The following is a 20148-nucleotide window of genomic DNA, read 5'->3' on the forward strand; positions in this document are numbered from 1 at the left end:
TTGGAGAATCAAATGGAAAATTCTTTAAGAAACTGAAATAAGCCTCCTGTCTGATGACCATTTTGCTGCCATATTTGTACTATTTGATCTCATCACTGCATTTGACACTAGCAACCATCTGCCCCCTCCTTGAATTTTTTATCATTTTGGATTCTCTTTGTTATGATCCTTTCATTGCTCCTGTTCAGTCTCCTTCAATAGCTCCTCTTCCTGAGCTCATTCAACAAATGAGGACATTCCTAAGGTCCTGTCTTTAAAAACTCAAAAACTCAGTTTTTGAACAAACAGTTATTGAATACCCTCCATGTGCAAGCAACTATGCTGGGTGCTAAGGATACAATGATGAATGAGAGTAGGTATGATTCCGCAGTTTGTTGGGGAGATGACATTAAAGAAAAAAATTTAAAAAGAGTTTATTATAAATTTTGATCAGCTCTATGAAGGAAAAATATAGCACACGGTTAACAGCAATATAACAAGGGGACCTAACCTAGTCTGGAGGTTAAGGAGGGCTCCTCTGAGGAAGTGATGTTAAGTAGATCTGAAGAATATATACTTGGAAAAGTATTTGTAGAGACCCTGTGCTGGAAGGGAGGATGATGTATTGACAAAAGTAAAAGAAGTCCATCAAGTCTAGAGCACAAGAGATGGAGGGGACGAGTAGTATGGGAAGAGCTCAAGAGGCAGCTGGCCACATCATGTAAGACCCCAGTGCAAGGTCCTACACTTGCATGGCTCCAGTTCTCAGCTCCATGCGAAAGACTCCTGGCTATCCCTATTGGTTAGCACCAGTCTTAAACCTCAACTGGTGGTTGAATGTCTACACGTGAATGTCTTCATGCACTTCCAACTCAAACTCATTATCTTGTATTTGGACAATGCAACAGTCTACCAACTGGTTACCCAGATGTAAATCTATCTGCTCTAATCATAGGAAACCAGGATGCACAAAGTTCAAACCAGGAGCACAGAATAACTACACAGATCTCTGACGATCCATAGGACTGCAATAGTTCAATGCCATGCACTCTCAGAATCTAAGATCTCCATTTGATTAGTACTACTTTGAATAATATGTATAAAATCCTCCCAAGTTCTCAAATATTTAGTTCTATAAATACTAGAAACCATGTAAGTTAAAAATGAATCAGTACAATTATACATTAAAATACATGACAGCATTATTTTAGAAAAGTGCACAATTTATTATGAGTTCATAATAAAACAAATACTTAAGAACTTAAAAAAAAGTTAGGAGTAACAATTGGATGTAAAATTCTCAAATCCTGGAACCTGAAATATTAAATTCTAGAATTTTCTTAAAACCTCTTTCTCATGATTAGCAGAGTTTGAAAATTATTATGGTCTTCCAAGGGGAAAAGGGGAATTAAAAAATAGACACTTCGATGAAGGCAATGAGTTCTTCTCAGCTGGCTTTATTCTCCACTGAAGCTCAATATAGGATTATATTTTCTTTACTTACAGGAAGCTGTCACTGTTCTGTTTTCCAATAACCCTCAAGACAGAATGGAAAATGCTTATGCAAAATGACAGAAGCTTTAACCATTCTCTGCAGGCTTTACCATTTCAATACACTTTTAGTCCAACAGCTTTCCCAACTCTAAAGTTCTGTGAGTGAACTATGAATACTTTTAAATATTTTCCAGATTCATCATGGAGGCTGCTTTTCTTCTCTGCACTGTAATCACACTGAGCTGCAATTAAAATAAACAATCAGTAAGTAGTTACGTTTTCTACGGAAATCTCAGATTAATACAAAGTACAAAGCATCACAACCTACAATTATTGAAAATAATTTTACTGGAAGGAGTCTTGTAAGAGATCATTTTTTTGTATTCATTTCTATTTTACTCTTGAGACTTTAAAATTTCTGTATTATGTTGGAGAAATGCATGTCAATTATAACATTTCATACCTCAGAGTGATACACTTAGAATTCCAAAACATATTGCACAGATAGATGAAAAACATCTAGATGAAACTTAATCAGAAAAGTGTCTAAAGTGCACATTAAGTGTGTGCTATCACAATGTGGGGCTGGAAATGAAAAGATGATGGTAGGGGCTGGCTGGTTAGCTCAGTAGGTTAGAGCCTGGTGCTGGTAACACCAAGGTCCGGGATTCAATCCCTGAACTGGCCAACCACCACACACACACACACACGCTCACAAAATAAATAAAAAAATTTTTAAAAAGATGATAGATCATAGTAAGAAAAGACTAATAGGAAAATAATCTTTAAATATTAATTGGAATTGATAATGTATATACATGATAAAAAAGATTTAACAGTACAAAAGAGTATACACCATAAAGGAAGTCTCCTTCCCATTGCTGTCTTTCATTCCATAGCCCTCTCTCCAGATATAACCATTGTTTCCAGTTGTTAAGTATATTTCTAGAAATATTCTAAATGAGAATATATGTATATATTTCCTTACTCCTTTTTATTTAAAAATAATAAAGTAACTATATACACTTTTCATCTTTCTTTTTTCTAAATGACTTACATTAGAAATAATTCCATATTAGATCCCCCATATTCCTCTTAACAGCTGTAAACTACTCCCTGTATGGGTAATCCATAACTTAAATGGTCTCCTATTGTTGGGTATTTGGCTAGTTTTTAATATATTTTTGGGGGGATAGTTTTTAATATTTTAAAATTAGAGGCAATGCTGTAATTAGTATTTTTACATGTTTGCTTCCTTGTAAAGACTTTTCCAGGTGCAAATACAGGTCAAAGATTATGTACATTTACAATTTTTGCAAGATACTGCCAAACTAGGCTCCAAACAGATTGTATCAATGTACCCTTACATCAGTGATGTGTGAAAGTGCCAGCACGATATATTATCAGACTTCATGATCTGATAGGTGGAAAATGATGTGATTACAGTTTAAATTTGTATTTGTCTTATGGGTGAGGATAAGCACCTTTTTAAATGTTTAAAAGCTGTCTGGGGGCCGGCCCATGGCTCACTCGGGAGAGTGCGGTGTTGAGAACAACAAGGCTCCGGGTTCGGATCCCATATAGGGATGGCTGGTTAGCTCGCTGGCTGAGCGTGGTGCTGACAACACCAGGTCAAGGGTTAAGATCCCCTTACCGGTCATCTTTATAAAAAAAAATAATAATAAAAATAAATAAATAAAAAAAATAAAAGCTGTCTGCCTTTTCTTTTATGTAAATGTCCTTTATTTGTCTATTGTACCACTTTTCTTTTTTGACTTAGGCATTTTTTATGTGTGTTTAGGATATCAGACTTTTCTCATACTTTTCTCATATGTATTACAGACATTTTTCTCCATTTGTTATTGATTTTATGACTTTTTGATGCAGAAATTTGAAATTTTATGTGGTCACATTTATCAATTTTTTTTTTCATAGCTTCTAGGTTTTGTGTTCTTGCACAGAAAGGCTTCACCACACTGATTTTAAAAACTGTCACATTGTCAAAAGAACATAGTATGGCACTCAGCAGTTTAGAGTGGTACACTAGATTTAGAGAATGTATAGACAAAGTTAATCAGAATAGCACATTTAGAGCATGACTGAATCAGCACAATTTAGGGCTTGTGTTGAACCAATAACATGATGCTGGGCTGCACTATGGTAAGTATGATGTGTTAGAGACAATAATATCTGTTAACTCCTTTTATGTCATTAAATATCATGCTCTTAGTAGGATATTATTTCCAATAGCAATTTCCAGTTTTCAGAGGAAAATGAGAAAATTAGAAAGGCAAGGATAAAGATGAAAAAAACTGAATATGTGTCTTATAAAGAAAGATTATCACTTGAACTCATATAAAATAGAAAAAAATATTAATTCTAGGGAAGAAATTCCTTCTTGTATATGGGGAGAATGCTGAATGATTTCTTTCCATCTTCAAATAACAAGAGACTGGAAGGTGAAAAGCTTAAGGAAAAATTTGTTACTTAAAAATTTGTGAAGTGGTTACTGACAAAACATTTTAAAAAGGCTCACAAAAAGAAGAATAGAATCTTTTCCACTGGAGATTTTAAATAACAGAAGAAATGTCATTATTGGACTGTTTAGGTTTAATTCTGTCAGGAGGAAAACTAAACTAGATGCCAAATGAATTACCTAATTAAGGTTCTGTAACTGTACCCTTTTTACTACAGAACTCAAGGTAGTTGATTTTAAGTAGGCATTTTCTTTACCATATTCCTTAAAAAGGTAAATGGGAAGCTTTAGGGATTGTAATATAGAAATTTAATTTCTCCTATATCTATCTAAGTATCTCTATATATTACCACTATGCTAAATGCTTTACACGTGTTAATTCTTTTGATCTTTCAGTAACTATAAGAAGGAAGTGTTATTACTCTACATTAAACATGAGGAAATTCAGGATTAGAGAAGTTGAAATTGCCCAAAGTCACATGGCTACTTAATGGCACGAGGCGATTTGCCTGACACCAAAACACATCCTCTCCAAGATACTGCTTAGTGCACCTTGACTCCTATTATTTAATAATCTAAATAAATAAATGAATTCTTAAATGATTAATTGGTTAATCCATTAATTAATTACTAACTTCATAAGATATTAAAATTATTCGACAGGCTACAATTACTTTCAAGAGGGAGGGGAATAGGAAGGTAAATAATTATTGGATTTTAAGTGCCATGTTCATACTACAAGTAGATTTAAAAAACATCTATAAACATGAACATAAATTCAGTGAGTAGAGTTGTTTTACTATACATAAAATGCTGTAGTAGCTAACAATAATTAATTTTGATTGGAACAGTACATTAATAACCAAATACAATTAATAATATAGAAACCTCATTTGTTTTTATTGTCTGCTTGCCCTATTTATTTATCTATCTACCCAATTCAGATGTCTGTTTCCAGCCTATCTTTATAATCAGTGAACTGGTCTCATTTTGTTCCTAATAGGAGGGACTATTTTGCCTACTTTAGGACAAATGGCCCATTTCATTTATATGATGTGTGTGTTATGAAAAATTACCCCTTAGTATTATACTGATGCATTTTCTACTCTATTTCACATTGGACAACTTTTATAAAATTGTATTTTATATTTACTTCGTCACATACAAATAAGCATTAAATGAAGTTAACTTGTAAGCCAAGTAGTTTTTCTCTGTAAAAACTAAAATAAAAACAAAGGCAGTGCAATTTGAAATACTGCATTCAAAGCAATGTTATCCATTTTCAAATCTGTCAGTGAATATCTGCCTAGTCTTAGACAGAATGTAATTCTAGAGCAGTGTTGTCTAACAGAACTTTTTGTGATCATAGAAATGTTCTATATCCACACAGCTAGATATGGCTATAGAGTACTTGAAATCTGGCTAGTGTGACTGAGAATCTCAATTTTTAATTTTATTTAAATTTAAATAGCTGCCTGTGGCTAAGAGCTACCATATTGAAAAGTGCAGTTTTAGACGTAGGTGTCAATTGGAGGATACTGATATTCATTTTTGTTTCTCAAGTTTACTTTTTCAACCTCAAATATTAAAGGGACTAATTTTAAATAGGTTAATCAAGTAAAAAATAAAACTACTAGTTTACTGGGAACTTCTGAGGAACTTTTCTTATCTTTGATCTACTCAGACTGTTTATTCTTAAGATAATGAGGATGCTGCCTACCTGCTGGGAGGCTGAAGCAGCTCTCTCTTCCGCCTGACTTAGACGCCTTTGAAGTCTGTTGGCTTTTTCTTGATGCTCTAGAATTAACTTTTCATTCTGTTAAGAGGAAATATAAAACAAGTTAGAAATCAATATGTGACACGGAGATGTTTTGTGGTATAATCAATGGAAAATCTGGATGTCATTTTACCATTTATAAAATACAAAGCTAATATTATCTCTAAGTGGTTTTACATTTTTAGTACGTTATTTTTTTCCCTCCATGCCCCCAAAGAAAGTGAATGAACAAATCCAAGGCAAAGTGAATCAGAAGTTAAAAACAAAACTTACAGTTTTTGAGCTGTTACCCTTGAGATGCTAGATCACTGCTTTAGAATCACCTACAGAGTTAATGAAAACACAGACTGCTGGGCCTTAAAACCAGAGCTTCAGTAGGATTGGGATGAACTGTTTTTGTGTGTTCTTCAAAACATTTGCATACTCCAGAGGCTATTAGGGTCAATAGAGTTAGTAGGCATTGTTATGGATTAAATTGTGTCGCCCCAAAAGATGCTGAAGTCCTAACCCCCAGTATCTGTGAATATAACCTTATTTGGGAATAGAGTCTTTGCAGATGATCAAGTTAAGATGAAGTCATTAGGGTGGGCCATAATCCATATTAGTGTCTTTATAAAAAGGGGAAAATTGGGCACAGAGATAGATATGTATATAAAGGGAAGACAATATGAATAAACAGAGAGAACACCATCTATAAGCCAAGGAATGCTTGAGGCTACCAGAGCTAGGAGAGAAGCCTGGAACAGCTTCTCCCTCACAGCCCTTGGAAGGGACCAACACTGCGGACACCTCAATTTCAGATTTCTAGCCTCCAAAACTGTGAGACAATAATGTTTTGTTGTTCAAGCCACCTGGTTTGCAATACTTTATTATGGCAGGAACTATCTCATACAGGCATCATGAATACAAAGCTGTCACAACATACTGTCATGCAGATGAATTCAAATAATCTGTCAATTAAAAAATGCATTAGCTCTCTCCATACTTATTAGCCTGGTTATAGTGCATCTGAAAAAAATATTTTTGTACAACTGGAATTGTTATATAGTTTTTCTGGCACTTTTCTGAATTGGGAGAATAATACAAGCCAAATCAAGAGTAGCTAGAAAAACATTTTCTATGAAGAACTAGATAGTTCCCTCATCCCAACAAACAAGTAGTAAGAGCAAATGTCATGCCTAATAATATAAAATATTGAAATAACAATATCTTGCTTTTCTTTTTCTTTTTTCTTTTTGACCAGTAAGGGGATCGCAACCCTTGGCTTGGTGTCGCTCACACCACGCTCAGCCAGTGAGCACACCGGCCATCCCTATATAGGATCCGAACCCGCCGCCTCAGCGCCACACTCTCCCGAGTGAGCCACAGGGCCGGCCCAAAATAACAATATCTTGTGAAAATGAGCTCATTATATTTTTTATGCTCAAAAGCAAAATTAAATTTTATGAATAGAACTATATTGGCTGTTCCAATATATCAAGATGTTTTAATATGTAGTCCTAAATTTTAAGAGGCATATCCTACATTAGAGAAAACTTGTCGGGGGTGGGGAAGGGAATTCCACCATCTATAATAATCATTTTCATATTTATAATCAGACTACATATAATGCACATTTTTCTATACTGCTACCATAATGGTTAAGGAACAGTTCATACTGGGTAAATCATAATATATGCAACCATTCCTTTTCAACTCATCATTTTAGTTGCTTTTGACTTTCTAATATTATTAACATTACTGTGTTGAATATTTTTCTTTACATTTTTTTATATTTTAAATTACTTCCTTAGAACAGATTTCTGGAAGTGGAAGCTACATTAAAGAGTATTTTAATGGCTAGTCCTTAATTATTTCCTAAATGGCTTATATCAATTTATAGGGTCATGATACTTAAGAGTAATGATTGCATTATGGCTCCTATGGTAGACTATAAAGAGAGAGTAAATCGTATTACCCTATTGATGAAATTCTAACAAACATATTCAGAGTTAAAACATCAAATGAAGACCTAGAGTTCTAGAAAGCCCCAATTATAATCCAGAAATTATTTACTTTTTTAAAGCCTCAAAGGAAAAAAAAATGATGAACTTTTAGTATATTTAGTGTAAGACATCAAGCTAAATATATTTTAATATATTCTAGTAGGAAAAGTATTTTGTATGTGTCTTGTGATGGATTAAAACAAAATAAGAATGGGTTAAAATAAATCTTAGAGATACAGAGGAATAAAGAGGATTTTAACCCATTCTCTGAAACACTGCATAAGTCATACTGGTGAAACTGAAAGAACTTTACCTTTCATCATTTACATGTGATGGATCCACTGACTTTCAAAGCTTTTATTCACATTATATTATGTGTAAACTTTTAGGGTTATGGATGATTTCTGTGTGGTTATTTCCAAGTAGAGAATTAATTTGGATTTGGCTCAGGTAAAATTCTATAACGTGTATCAAGCTGCAGCAGAAAGTGCTTCCCTGGGGAGTCATTATCTTACCTCAACTATCTTTTCATTTGCCATTTCCAGCTGAGAAAGCAGCTCTTGGGTATGAAGTTTCTGTCGACTCAGCTCACTCCTATTAGGAGAAAGCATAAAAACAAAAAACAAGAAAAACCCCCAAAACCCAAAGCCATGAATATAATTGCTCAAAATCTAAAATAAGATAGAGTTCTTTATTAGTAAGGTAAATGTTCATGTTTTGAACAAAAATATCACCTTTAGGTGCAAAGTAAAGTCACTTATTAATACATCATCTCTCAGAGCTCATTCATTTCTTTATCAAATGCACATATATTCTGGAGGTCAGCTGCACAACTATGTATGTGTATATACTTATGTGTGTATAATATATGTGCATATACTTAACACTACTGAGCTGTACACTTGAAAACAGTTAGGATGGTAAATTTTATGTTATGTGTATTTTATCACAATTTAAAAAATCACAATTTATCACAATTAAAACGGTAAATTTTGTTATATATATATATTACCACAATAAAAAAGCAAAATAAAAACACATATTTTAAAAGTGCAAACATGTCTTCAATATTATTATCGTGAGATACTGTTAGGCATTAATATGAAAGTATATATTATATATATTATATTAGGCATTAGTATGAAAGTATACTCATATCAAACAGGTACAGTATTTCTTAGTACAAAATCTCATAAGCTACTGTGTGCTTCATCGCTATAGTATGCATTTTTAGGATTTATATTTGTACACAGTGCTTCTTAGGGAAGCTCAATTGTTCACAATTTAAGGTAACAATAACTCCAACATCATTTCAGTGCAGTATATTCAGGATGGGTTTTTACGTTTTGGTTGTGTATGTACTATATTTTGTTCATTTATATCCTTTATGATTCATTAGCTGAAATTATCTTATGCACAGAACTGTCATCTTTTTTTTTGTTGTTGTTCAACATTTAAGCATTATATTGCTTTTGGCCAAAGATCGTTCCAAGAGTCCCAGGTTAAGAGCAGATACCATGTAGTAGTCTTAAAAATAAATTAATCAGAAAAAAGATCAAATCAATTTCTGAGTATTAAAATAGTTAATTCAGTATTGGCTTTTATTCTTTGACCTTACTTGTGCTTCTTAAATCAACCAACAATTAACACTTCCAAAATAACCTCAGCTTTGATTTTTTTCAAATGAGCCATGCAAACAGCTTCAAAACTTGGTAAGTCCCTCAAGTGTCCTATATCTGAGTGAACAGTTGTTAAAATTAGCAAGCAATTTGTAATACAGGACAGAACAAAAAGTAATGTTGTCCACTACTGAGTTATGCAAATATTTATTGAAACCTCATTATGGGCAGGGCACAAGGTAGTGGTGGTAAACATAGTTGCTGCCATCCTAGCACTTATAGACTATGAGGGAGACTGATTATTCTAACTCAGTGGCTGCATCAATACAGTTTCACTGACTATGAGGAGTTTAAATATCTTTCATTAATTCTACGACAAACCAGAATGTTTTATCTTAGTTTTATTTTGGTGGTAATGATAATGTAGAATAAATTATTGTGCTTACTTTAAAGTATCTTGTGCAGCTTAAAATTACTGCCCCCCAACATAAGGAAAAACAAAACAAAGAAAAACAAAATAATAACGTGGCCAGTCTTCCAGGCCAAATGTAATTACAAATGTAATTATGTACTTTAGTACTGATGTAAAATAACCCGTGAGTATAGTTAAGATGAAACAACGATCACATTTATAGTTAGTCCACATCTGGTTTATACAAAATCTTTTTGGACATACACCTACTGCATAATTTGATGCCTAAACTATCTACTTACTTAACCCAGACAATGATCTGAATGATGGACAGTAATAATTTTCCACAAAATTTAAAATCACAAAGATACAAATCATTAAATGAAAATATACTTTAAGTTACTTTTTATCTGTGTAGATACTTATTTCTCTGTATATCAAGCTCTGTTACCCTCACTGGATAGTAAGCAACTTTGTTATTCATCTTTGTATCCTTCAAATCTAGTACTCAACAGAGCCTGGCAAATAATTGTGAAGGTGATGATGATGGTGATAATAACAGAAAACACTTTCATAGTGCTTACTATGTGCCAGGCACTGTTCTAGGTGATCTCATAAATTAACTTAGTTTTCATGACAATCCTATGAGATCTCCAATTTTACCTATGAGAAAATTAAAAAAACAGAGTTATTTAAAAATAAAGTTAAGTAACTTGCCTAGCTTGTCAGTAGTAGAGTCAGGATTCAAAAACTTCTGTACTGCTCTGTACTGCAACAGGGCAAGCAATTGCTAAAGGTTTGTTAAATGAATAAATGAAATAGTATGTGAATGAGTGTGTGTATTACGCATTCTAGAAATATAAGTACTTACATACTTGGAAACTTAATAATAGGTTTCCAACCTAATAAACTAAACCTTTACTTCTCACTTCTTCCTTAAAACTCATCTTATATTCAAACCTAACATGCCTAATATCAAACTTTTTGCATTGTCTTGAAAACCTACTTCTCATCCTGCTGCTTAATTTTTATACTGATATCTCGGCCTTAGTTGTCTAGGTTAAAAATCTTTTTTTTCCTAGCTTCATTTTATTTATTTATTTATTTATTTAATTTTATTTTGTCGATATACATTGTGGCTGATTATTGATGCCCATCACCAAAACCTCCCCCCCTCCTCCCTCCCCCCCACCAATGTCCCCTCTGTTTGCCTGTCGTATCAACTTCAAGTAATTGTGGTTGTTATATCTTGTTCCCCTCCCTCCGTTTGTGTGTGTGTGTGTGTGTGTGTGTGTGTGTGTGTGTGTGTGTGTGTGTGTGTGTGAGAATTATATATTAATTTTTAGCTCGCACCAATAAGTGAGAACATGTGGTATTTCTCTTTCTGTGCCTGACTTGTTTCACTTAATATAATTCTCTAAAGGTCCATCCATGTTGTTGCAAATGGCAGTATTTCATTCGTTTTTATAGCTGAGTAGTATTCCATTGTGTAGATGTACTACATTTTCCGTATCCACTCATCTGATGATGGACATTTGGGCTGGTTCCAACTCTTGGCTATTGTAAAGAGTGCTGCGATGAACATTGGGGAACAGGTATACCTTCGACTTGATGATTTCCATTCCTCTGAGTATATTCCCAGCAGTGGGATAGCTGGGTCATATGGTAGATCTATCTGCAATTGTTTGAGGAAGCTCCATACCATTTTCCATAGAGGCTGCACCATTTTGCAGTCCCACCAACAATGTATGAGAGTTCCTTTTTCTCCGCAACCTCGCCAGCATTTATCGTTCAGAGTCTTTTGGATTTTAGCCATCCTAACTGGGTTAGATGGTATCTCAGTGTGGTTTTGATTTGCATTTCCTGGATGCTGAGTGATGTTGAGCATTTTTTCATATGTCCGTTGGCCATTTGTATATCTTCCTTAGAGAAATGCCTACTTAACTCTTTGGCCCATTTTTTAATTGGGTTGCTTGTTTTTTTCTTGTAAAGTTGTTTGAGTTCCTTATATATTCTGGATATTAATCCTTTGTCAGATGTATATTTTGCAAATATTTTCTCCCACTCTGTTGGTTGTCTTTTAACTCTGTTAATTGTTGCTTTTGCTGTGCAGAAGCTTTTTAGTTTGATATAATCCCATTTGTTTATTTTTCCTTTGGTTGCCGGTGCTTTTGGGGTCATATTCATGAAGTCTGTGTCCAGTCCTATTTACTGAAGTGTTTCTCCTATGTTTTCTTTAAGAAGTTTTATTGTTTCAGGGTGTATATTTAAGTCCTTAATCCATTTTGAGTTGATGTTGGTATATGGTGAGAGGTATGGGTCTAGATTCATTCTCCTGCATATGGATATCCAGTTATCCCAGCACCATTTGCTGAAGAGGCAGTCCCTTCCCCAGTGAATAGGCTTGGTGCCTTTGTCAAAGATCAGATGGCAGTAAGTGTGTGGGTTGATTTCTGGATTCTCTATTCTATTCCATTGGTCAGTGTGTCTGTTTTTATGCCAGTACCATACTGTTTTGGTTATTATAGCTTTGTAGTATAGCTTAAAGTCTGGTAGTGTTATGCCTCCAGCTTTATTTTTTTTGCTCAGCATTGCTTTGGCTACGCGTGGTCTTTTATTATTCCATATAAATGTCTGGATAGTTCTTTCCATTTCTGAGAAAAATGTCTTTGGAATTTTGATGGGGATTGCATTGAATTTGTATATCACTTTGGGTAGTATGGACATTTTCACTATGTTGATTCTTCCAATCCAAGAGCATGGAATATCTTTCCATCTTCTTGTATCCTCTCTAATTTCTCTCAGCAGTGGTTTGTAGTTCTCATTATAGAGATTTTTCACCTCCTTGGTTAACTCAGTTCCTAAGTATTTTATTTTTTTGGTGGCTATTGTAAATGGGCAGGCTTTCTTCATTTCTCGTTCTGCATGTTCACTATTGGAGAAAAGAAATGCTACTGATTTTTGTGTGTTGATTTTGTATCCTGAAACTGTGCTGAAATCATTTATCAATTCCAAGAGTTTTTTTGTAGAGGTTTTAGGCTGTTCGATATATAGGATCATGTCATCTGCAAACAGGGACAGTTTGACTTCATCTTTTCCAATCTGGATGCCCTTTATTTCCTTCTCTTCTATGATTGCTCTGGCTAGTACTTCCAACACTATGTTGAATAGGAGTGGTGAGAGTGGGCATCCTTGTCTAGTTCCTGTTCTTAAAAGAAAAGTGTTCAGCTTTTCCCCATTCAGGATGATATTAGCAGTGGGTTTGTTATATATGGCTTTAATTATGTTGAGATACTTTCCTTCTATACCTAGCTTATAGAGGGTCTTTGTCATGAATGAGTGCTGAACTTTATCAAATGCTTTTTCAGCATCTATAGATATGATCATATGGTCCTTGTGTTTGAGTTTATTAATATGGTGTATCACATTTATTGATTTGCGTATGTTGAACCAACCTTGCATCCCTGGGATGAATCCCACTTGATCGTGGTGAATAATTTTACGTATGTGTTGCTGTATTCTGTTTGCTAGTATTTTAGAGAGGATTTTTGCATCTATATTCATCAAGGATATCAGCCCATAGTTTTCTTTTTGGGTTATATCTTTACCTGGTTTTGGTATCAGGATGATGTTTGCTTCATAGAATGAGTTTGGGAGATTTGTGTCTGTTTCAAGCTTTTGGAATAGTTTGTAAAGAATCGGTGTCAATTCCTCTTTGAATGTTTGGTAAAATTCTGCTGTGAATCCATCTGGTCCTGGGCTTTTCTTTGTTGGGAGCCTTCTGATAACAGCTTCAATCTCCTTTATTGTTATTGGTCTGTTCAAATTTTCTACGTTTTCATGGTTCCGTTTTAGGAGCTTGTGTGTGTCCAGAAACTTTTCCTTTTCCTCCAGATTTTCAAATTTGTTGGCGTATAGTTGTTTATAGTAGTCTCGAATGATTCCTTGTATTTCAGATGAATCAGTTGTAATATCGCCTTTTTTATTTCTAATTTTTGTTATTTGAGTCTTCTCTCTTCTTTTTTTTGTTAGCCATGCTAATGGTTTGTCAATTTTATTTATCTTTTCAAAAAACCAACTTTTTGATTCATTGATCTTTTGTATTGTTTTTTGGGTTTCAATTTCATTCAGTTCTGCTCTGATCTTAATGATTTCTTTCCTTCTGCTAACTTTAGGTTTGGATTGTTCTTGTTTTTCTAGTTCTTTAAAGTGATGTGTTAGGTTGTTCACTTGCCATCTTTCCATTCTTCTGAGGTGAGCAATTAATGCAATAAATTTCCCCCTTAATACTGCTTTTGCAGTATCCCACAGATTTTGGTATGATGTATCATTATTTTCATTAGTTTCAATAAATTTTTTGATCTCCTGCTTGATTTCTTCTTGGACCCATATGTCATTAAGTAGAATGCTGTTTAATTTCCATGTGTTTGTATAGTTTCCAGAATTTCGTTTGTTATTAATTTCTAGTTTTAATCCATTGTGGTCTGAGAAAATACATGGGATAATTCCAATTTTTTTGAATTTATTGAGACTTGATTTGTGACCTAATATGTGATCTATCCTGGAGAATGATCCATGTGCTGATGAGAAGAATGAATATTCTGAGGTTGTTGGATGGAATGTTCTGTAGATATCTGCCAATTCCAATTGGTCTAGAGTATTGTTTAGATCTTGTGTTTCTCTGCTGATTCTTTGCCTAGATGATCTGTCTAATATTGACAGTGGGGTGTTCAGGTCCCCTGCTATTATGGTATTAGTGTCTATTTCCTTCTTTAGGTCTAATAGAGTTTGTTTTATAAATCTGGCTGCTCCAACATTGGGTGCGTACATATTTATGATTGTTATGTCTTCTTGATGCATCAGTCCTTTTATCATTAAGTAGTGTCCTTCATTGTCTCTTTTTATGGTTTTTAGTTTAAAGTCTATTTTGTCAGATATAAGAATAGCTACTCCAGCTCATTTTTCTTTTCTGTTTGCATGGTAAATCTTTTTCCATCCTTTCACTCTTAGTTTACGTGAATCTTTATGGGTGAGGTGGGTCTCTTGTAGGCAGCATATAGTTGGGTCCTCCTTTTTGATCCAGTCATCCAGCCTGTGTCTTTTGATTGGGGAATTTAAGCCTTTTACATTAAGAGTTGTTATTGAAAGGTGTTGATTTATTCCTAGCATTTTATTGGTTGTTTGGTTGTCTTAGGTGTCTTTTGTTCCTTGCTTTCTGATTTACTGTTTGGTTTCTGTGTTTGTTGGTTCCTTAGGTTGTAGATAGCGTTTTTGTTTGCTTGTTTTCTCTTCATGAATGCCATTTTTATTATACTAGTGGGTTTTGATTTTTCTTGGGTTTTTATGGCAGTGGTAGTTATTTTTCAGGAACCAAACCCAGTACTCCCTTGAGGATTTCTTGTACGGGTGGTCTTGTGGTAGTGAACTCCTGCAGGTTTTGTTTGTCTGAGAAATATACTATTTGCCCCTCATTTCGGAAGGATAGCCTTGCAGCGTAGAGTATTCTTGGCTGGCAATCTTTGTCTTTTAGTATTTTGAATATATCATCCCATTCCTTTCTGGCTTTTAGGGTTTGTGATGAAAAGTCTGATGTTAGCCTGATTGGGGCTCCCTTATAGGTGATTTGACGCTTCTCTCTTGCAGCTTTTAAGATTCTCTCTTTGTCTCTGAGTTTTGCCAATTTGACTATGACATGTCTTGGAGAAGGCCTTTTTGGGTTGAATACATTTGGAGATCGTTGAGCTTCCTGGATCTGAAGATCTGTGATATTTCCTATACCTGGGAAGTTTTCTGCCACTATTTTGTTGAATATGTTTTCAATGCTATCTCCGTTTTCCTCCCCTTCTGGAATACCCATGACTCGGATATTTGAGCGCTTAAGGTTTTCTGATATCTCTCTCAGATTTTCTTCAATGTCTTTGATTCTTTTTTCTTTCTTTTTGTCTGCTTGTGTTATTTCAAACAGCCCATCTTCAACCTCAGATGTTCTCTCTTCAACTTCGACAAGCCTGCTGGTTAAACTCTCCGTTGTGTTTTTTATTTCGCTGAAAATCTTCTTCAGTTCAGCAAGTTCTGCTACATTTCTTTTCAGGACATTGATTTCCTTGTACATTTCCTCTTTCAGTTCCTGTATACTTTTCCTCATTTCATTATGATGTCTAGCTGAGTTTTCTTGTATCTCATTCAGTTTCCTTAGAATTATCACTCGAAATTCCTTATCAGTTATTTCAAGGGCTTCTTGTTCTATAGTATCTAGAGTTTGAGATTTATTAACCTTTGGTGGTGTACTTTCTTGATTTTTTATATTTCTGGTATCTTTTTTTTGATGTTTATTTATTGTGGCAGGGGGTTTCACAGTCCACCGGTTTGAGACTATTGACTAACTAAGATGTTGCTGTGGTTGCCAATTTGGTATGGCTACCTCTGTGACTGCTCAGTTGGCCTCTAGTGCCTTGTGTGCATGGTTGCCTCCGGTCTTGGGCCTCGGGCCTCTCCAGGGAGCCACCTCTCTGGTCAGCTTGGATTCTGCTAGGCTGCTGGATCACGGGGTGGTACCGCAGGGTGTGTGGTCTCTGCTGAGCTTTCACTTCCCGTGCAGGACTTCTCCCTGTTCCGTGGGCTCTGGCCCGGGCTGTTGTATCGTGCAGGGCCGGCCCCACAGGGTGTGTGGTTTCTGTCAAGTCTCTGCCTCCCTAGCCGTACGTCTCCCCGCTCTGGGCGCACTGGGCTCGGCTGGGACGTGTCTTTTGCAACCCTTGTCTATCAGCTGGGCCTTCAAGACCCTGCTCGGCACCGCCTCGCCCAGGAAGTCTACCAGGGTTCTGCTAGGCACAGACGACCGGTCGCTCTGGGTGCCTTTGTAGCACTGTGTAGATCTTTCTCGGGACTTATCACCTTCCTCCTGGTATAGCGGTTCTTTGTGTACTTGTCTTATCTCCCACACCAGAGCGTGAGCTCCTCGGGGGAGGAGCCCACAGCACACGGTTCACCTTTGTATCCCCCCGGCGTGGACTGAGTACGGTGCCCGCCCGCAGTCAGCTCTCCTGCAGGTTCAAGCGGACTTGGGAACTCTCCAACCACACTATTCCTAAGCAGAAATTGGTTAGGCGGTTTTCCGAACTGGTGGCTGCAGAGATGGTATCTGCCTCCCAGTAACAGGAAGTTTAATGGGGGCCGGAGCCCAGGGTGCGGTGGAGTGACAGTCGGCCCAGCCCGTACTTCCTTGCCCTCTCGACGCTGGATGGGGACACCCCACACCACCAGCCCCGCCAGAGAACCACGGAGGGAGTGGGAGGGGAGGCCAGCCCGCAGGCCCCGGGAAGCCCTGCGCCGGGGCAAGCAAGTGGGAAGGCTCAGTGAGGAGCCGAGCCTGGTGAGGAGGACAGGCTTGGCTGAGCTGGGCCGGAGCTGCCACCACCTGAGAAAATGGAGGCAGCCCCGGGGGCGGTGAGTGGCCCGGTGACGCAGGCGGAAGCGGGGGGGGGGGGGGGGGGGGGTCTGCCCCCCCCAGCAGGGCCGGGTCGGGGGTCACTCACAGGGCTGTGCCTGGTCAGGCTGCTCCCTCTATGCCTCTTCTTTGTCGCAGTCCTGTTCTCGGCTGACGCCCCCTTGGGCTGCTCAATTGGTCCCGCGGCACGGCTCTGGCGCTCCCAGGAATCTTCTTTTATGCCGGCCTGAAACCTCGAATCCTGAATAGGGCAGCTGGCCGCCTTCAGTGCGGCCCCGGCCTCCGGGATCCTGGCTGCATCCACAGCAGCCCTGGCGCCGTGTTCCTTGTTTAGAGACTCGTTTTTGCAGCTAAGAAACAGTTCTTTTCCTGCTCCATACTTCAAAGCTGTTGCCTGTAAATGAGGCAGCCTCTCCTGCCAAGGGCAAAGTGGCGGTCAGCCCCCGACCGGCCAGCAGCAGCAGTCCTCCCTTAAGAGACGGCGAGAGGAAGGTCCACAAGTTTCCCGGCTGCCTGAGGCCCAGTGGCCACCTTTTCCACCTCAGCTACTCCGCGCCAGCCGCCGCAGCCACAGCCATCTTGAAGAACCGACTTGTATGCTATCTTGATTATATCCTGTACCACGAGCCGGTCCGCAGCCCCCACGGGCTCTGGACGCTGCGGCCGCGCTGGCTCCGGCTGCAGGGTGCTCGTCGATCATGGTCTGCGAGGCCCCGCGCCGCGAGCAGCCGTGGGAGGAGTCTGACGGGCGGCGGCTCTATGGAACAATTCTAAGGAAACTGAGCTCGGCAATGAAGGATCACGGGGTAGAGGAAAAGGAGATGGCTGTTGGAGCAGAAGCCCGGGACGGCCGGCCCACGGGCAGTATCTGACTCCTCACGCTTCACGCCCCCTTCCGCAGAAGCAGCTTGTCTAGCTTCAACACATAGCCTGTGATCTAATTACATTGTAGCTCCTCAGCTCAAAGAAAGAAAAAAAAAGTTAGCAATGGTAATAAAAATGACCCTGGAGGCAGCCAGAGAAGAGGAAAGTAGGTTAAAAATCTTAAAGTTAACTCCTATTTGTCCCTTTGTCTTAAATATAACATTTTGCTTGCTCCTGAAAGGATTCTTCCTTTGAAATGTCACTTGCATTTTTTCTTCATTCCTAGTCAGTGTTACCATCACAACTCAAGTTCTTAGAATTTAATTCTTGGATTTATTGCAGTAACTAACTGCTTGGGCCTCCCAATATCAAGTGAAAAAATATATTTAAGGTACTCAGCACGGTACATATAGAAGTACTCAGGGCCAAGCCCGTGGCGCACTTGGTAGAGTGCTGCGCTGGGAGCGCGGCAACGCTCCTGCCGCAGGTTCGGATCCTATATAAGAATGACTGGTGCACTCACTGGCTGAGTGCCGGTCACGAAAAAACGACAAAAAAAAAAAAAAAAAAAAAAAAAAAAGAAGTACTCAACTAATATAGTGATTTTCTCTCTCTAACCCACATATCAATAGCATATTGCTCTTTCTAAAACACCACTTCAGTAATTTGCTCCTTGAGCAATAGTCTTCCGTGGCTATCTGCTATAGGACAAAATGTCCAAATTCCTGAGAATGGAATTCAAAATCCTCCAAAATTTTGTGTAACTTATCTTCAACAGGAGCCTTCTACGTCAGTTGGAGTCTTACTGTCTCTGAAAAACAAGCTACATGTATACTTGTTTATGTCATTTTCTTTATCCTCCTTTTTAGAGTTCCTATTAAATCCTACCCATTCTTTAAGACTCTACCCTTGCCACACTCCTTTCCATGTCTCCTTCCAGTGCATTTTAATCCAGACAGTTCTCTTCACGCATGAAACCTTTATGATACTTATTTCATATATTACATGTATCGATCCTGTATTATAATGCTAATTAGCATTTATATATGTGTATATACATACATACATGTACACATACATATACATACAGACAAACAGAATAGAAACTTTTAAAAGGGGGATTGTAGTTTCTACTATAGTGCCTTGCTTATAGGGATTCAATAAATATTTGCTGATTTATGGCTAAATTTCTATAGAAAACCTAGCAGTTAGAAAATTTTATTTATTTGCTCAACAAACATTTACTGAGGAATCTACAAAAAATACAGATAAAGTTTTTTTTATGTATTTAGATTTACTTATATTCTACTTCTTTCTACAAAGATTTGTAGTGACTAAGAAAAGGTTGCTTTTCATTTAATCATTTCCTTCAATCTTACGGTTGTTTGGTGAATGAAACTTCAGAAAGTATTAAAAGGTGAAGAGAAAGTGATTTCACCAACTCTATCTCCTGAGACTTTCCTAGAGCCTGCCTGTGAGTACTTTGCAACTCCTTATTTCTCTGTCAGAACATTTCATTCCAGGGATAAAGACAAGACCCAGAAGGATGATCCAACTCTGTACTGTCTATGAGAAATTTTTCCTTCATTAGAGAACATAACTGAGAGCTCCCTGTATCATGAATGATTTAGGATAAACATTAAATAAGCCTTTCCAGGAAGCTTCACCGTGGTATTACAGTTGCAGCACTTGCCAAGTAAAGCTATAGAATCTCTCCTCTGGAAATCTTTAAAAACAGAAACATTCTTACCTATCAGGGATGATTTAAGTGTAGTCTGCCAGAAGGCATGGAGATAGATAACATTTCTAGTTTCTGTATGACATTACAGCATGGTACTTAAAGAGTATTTTACATTAAATAAAGAATTTAAGTGAAACTGCACCCAATTTCTCTATAATTTTGGACATATTATATAATATGTTATAAGGTTTAAGGCAAAATTATCTTCCACTCATTTTAAAGTATGTATAGAAAAGTGAGAAAATCCAAGTGCAAAATTATTCCCTTATAGTATCACTGGGAATTGATTAGCTCATCAGTGTCTCAAACATTTTTAGTTCACTTATATAATTCATGTTTATGTGATAGAAAATC

At 37.1% G+C, this 20148-nt stretch overlaps 1 protein-coding gene across 1 annotated transcript in view; it reads right to left on the minus strand.

The window, feature by feature from the left end:
* Nucleotides 1-1291: 1291 nt before the first annotated feature.
* SCLT1 (sodium channel and clathrin linker 1) overlaps nt 1292-20148 on the minus strand; it is a 226989-nt gene continuing 208132 nt past the window's right edge. The window contains exons 19-21 of the mRNA XM_063108441.1: nt 8227-8305; nt 5670-5765; nt 1292-1715 (exon numbers count right to left, since the gene is read on the minus strand). Of these exons, the coding sequence (XP_062964511.1) occupies nt 1653-1715; nt 5670-5765; nt 8227-8305 (238 nt within the window). The 3' untranslated portion in view covers nt 1292-1652. The remainder of the gene's footprint in view (nt 1716-5669; nt 5766-8226; nt 8306-20148) is intronic.

Source organism: Cynocephalus volans, chromosome 9 (genome assembly GCF_027409185.1).
Source record: "Cynocephalus volans isolate mCynVol1 chromosome 9, mCynVol1.pri, whole genome shotgun sequence".
Classification (NCBI taxonomy): domain Eukaryota; kingdom Metazoa; phylum Chordata; class Mammalia; order Dermoptera; family Cynocephalidae; genus Cynocephalus; species Cynocephalus volans.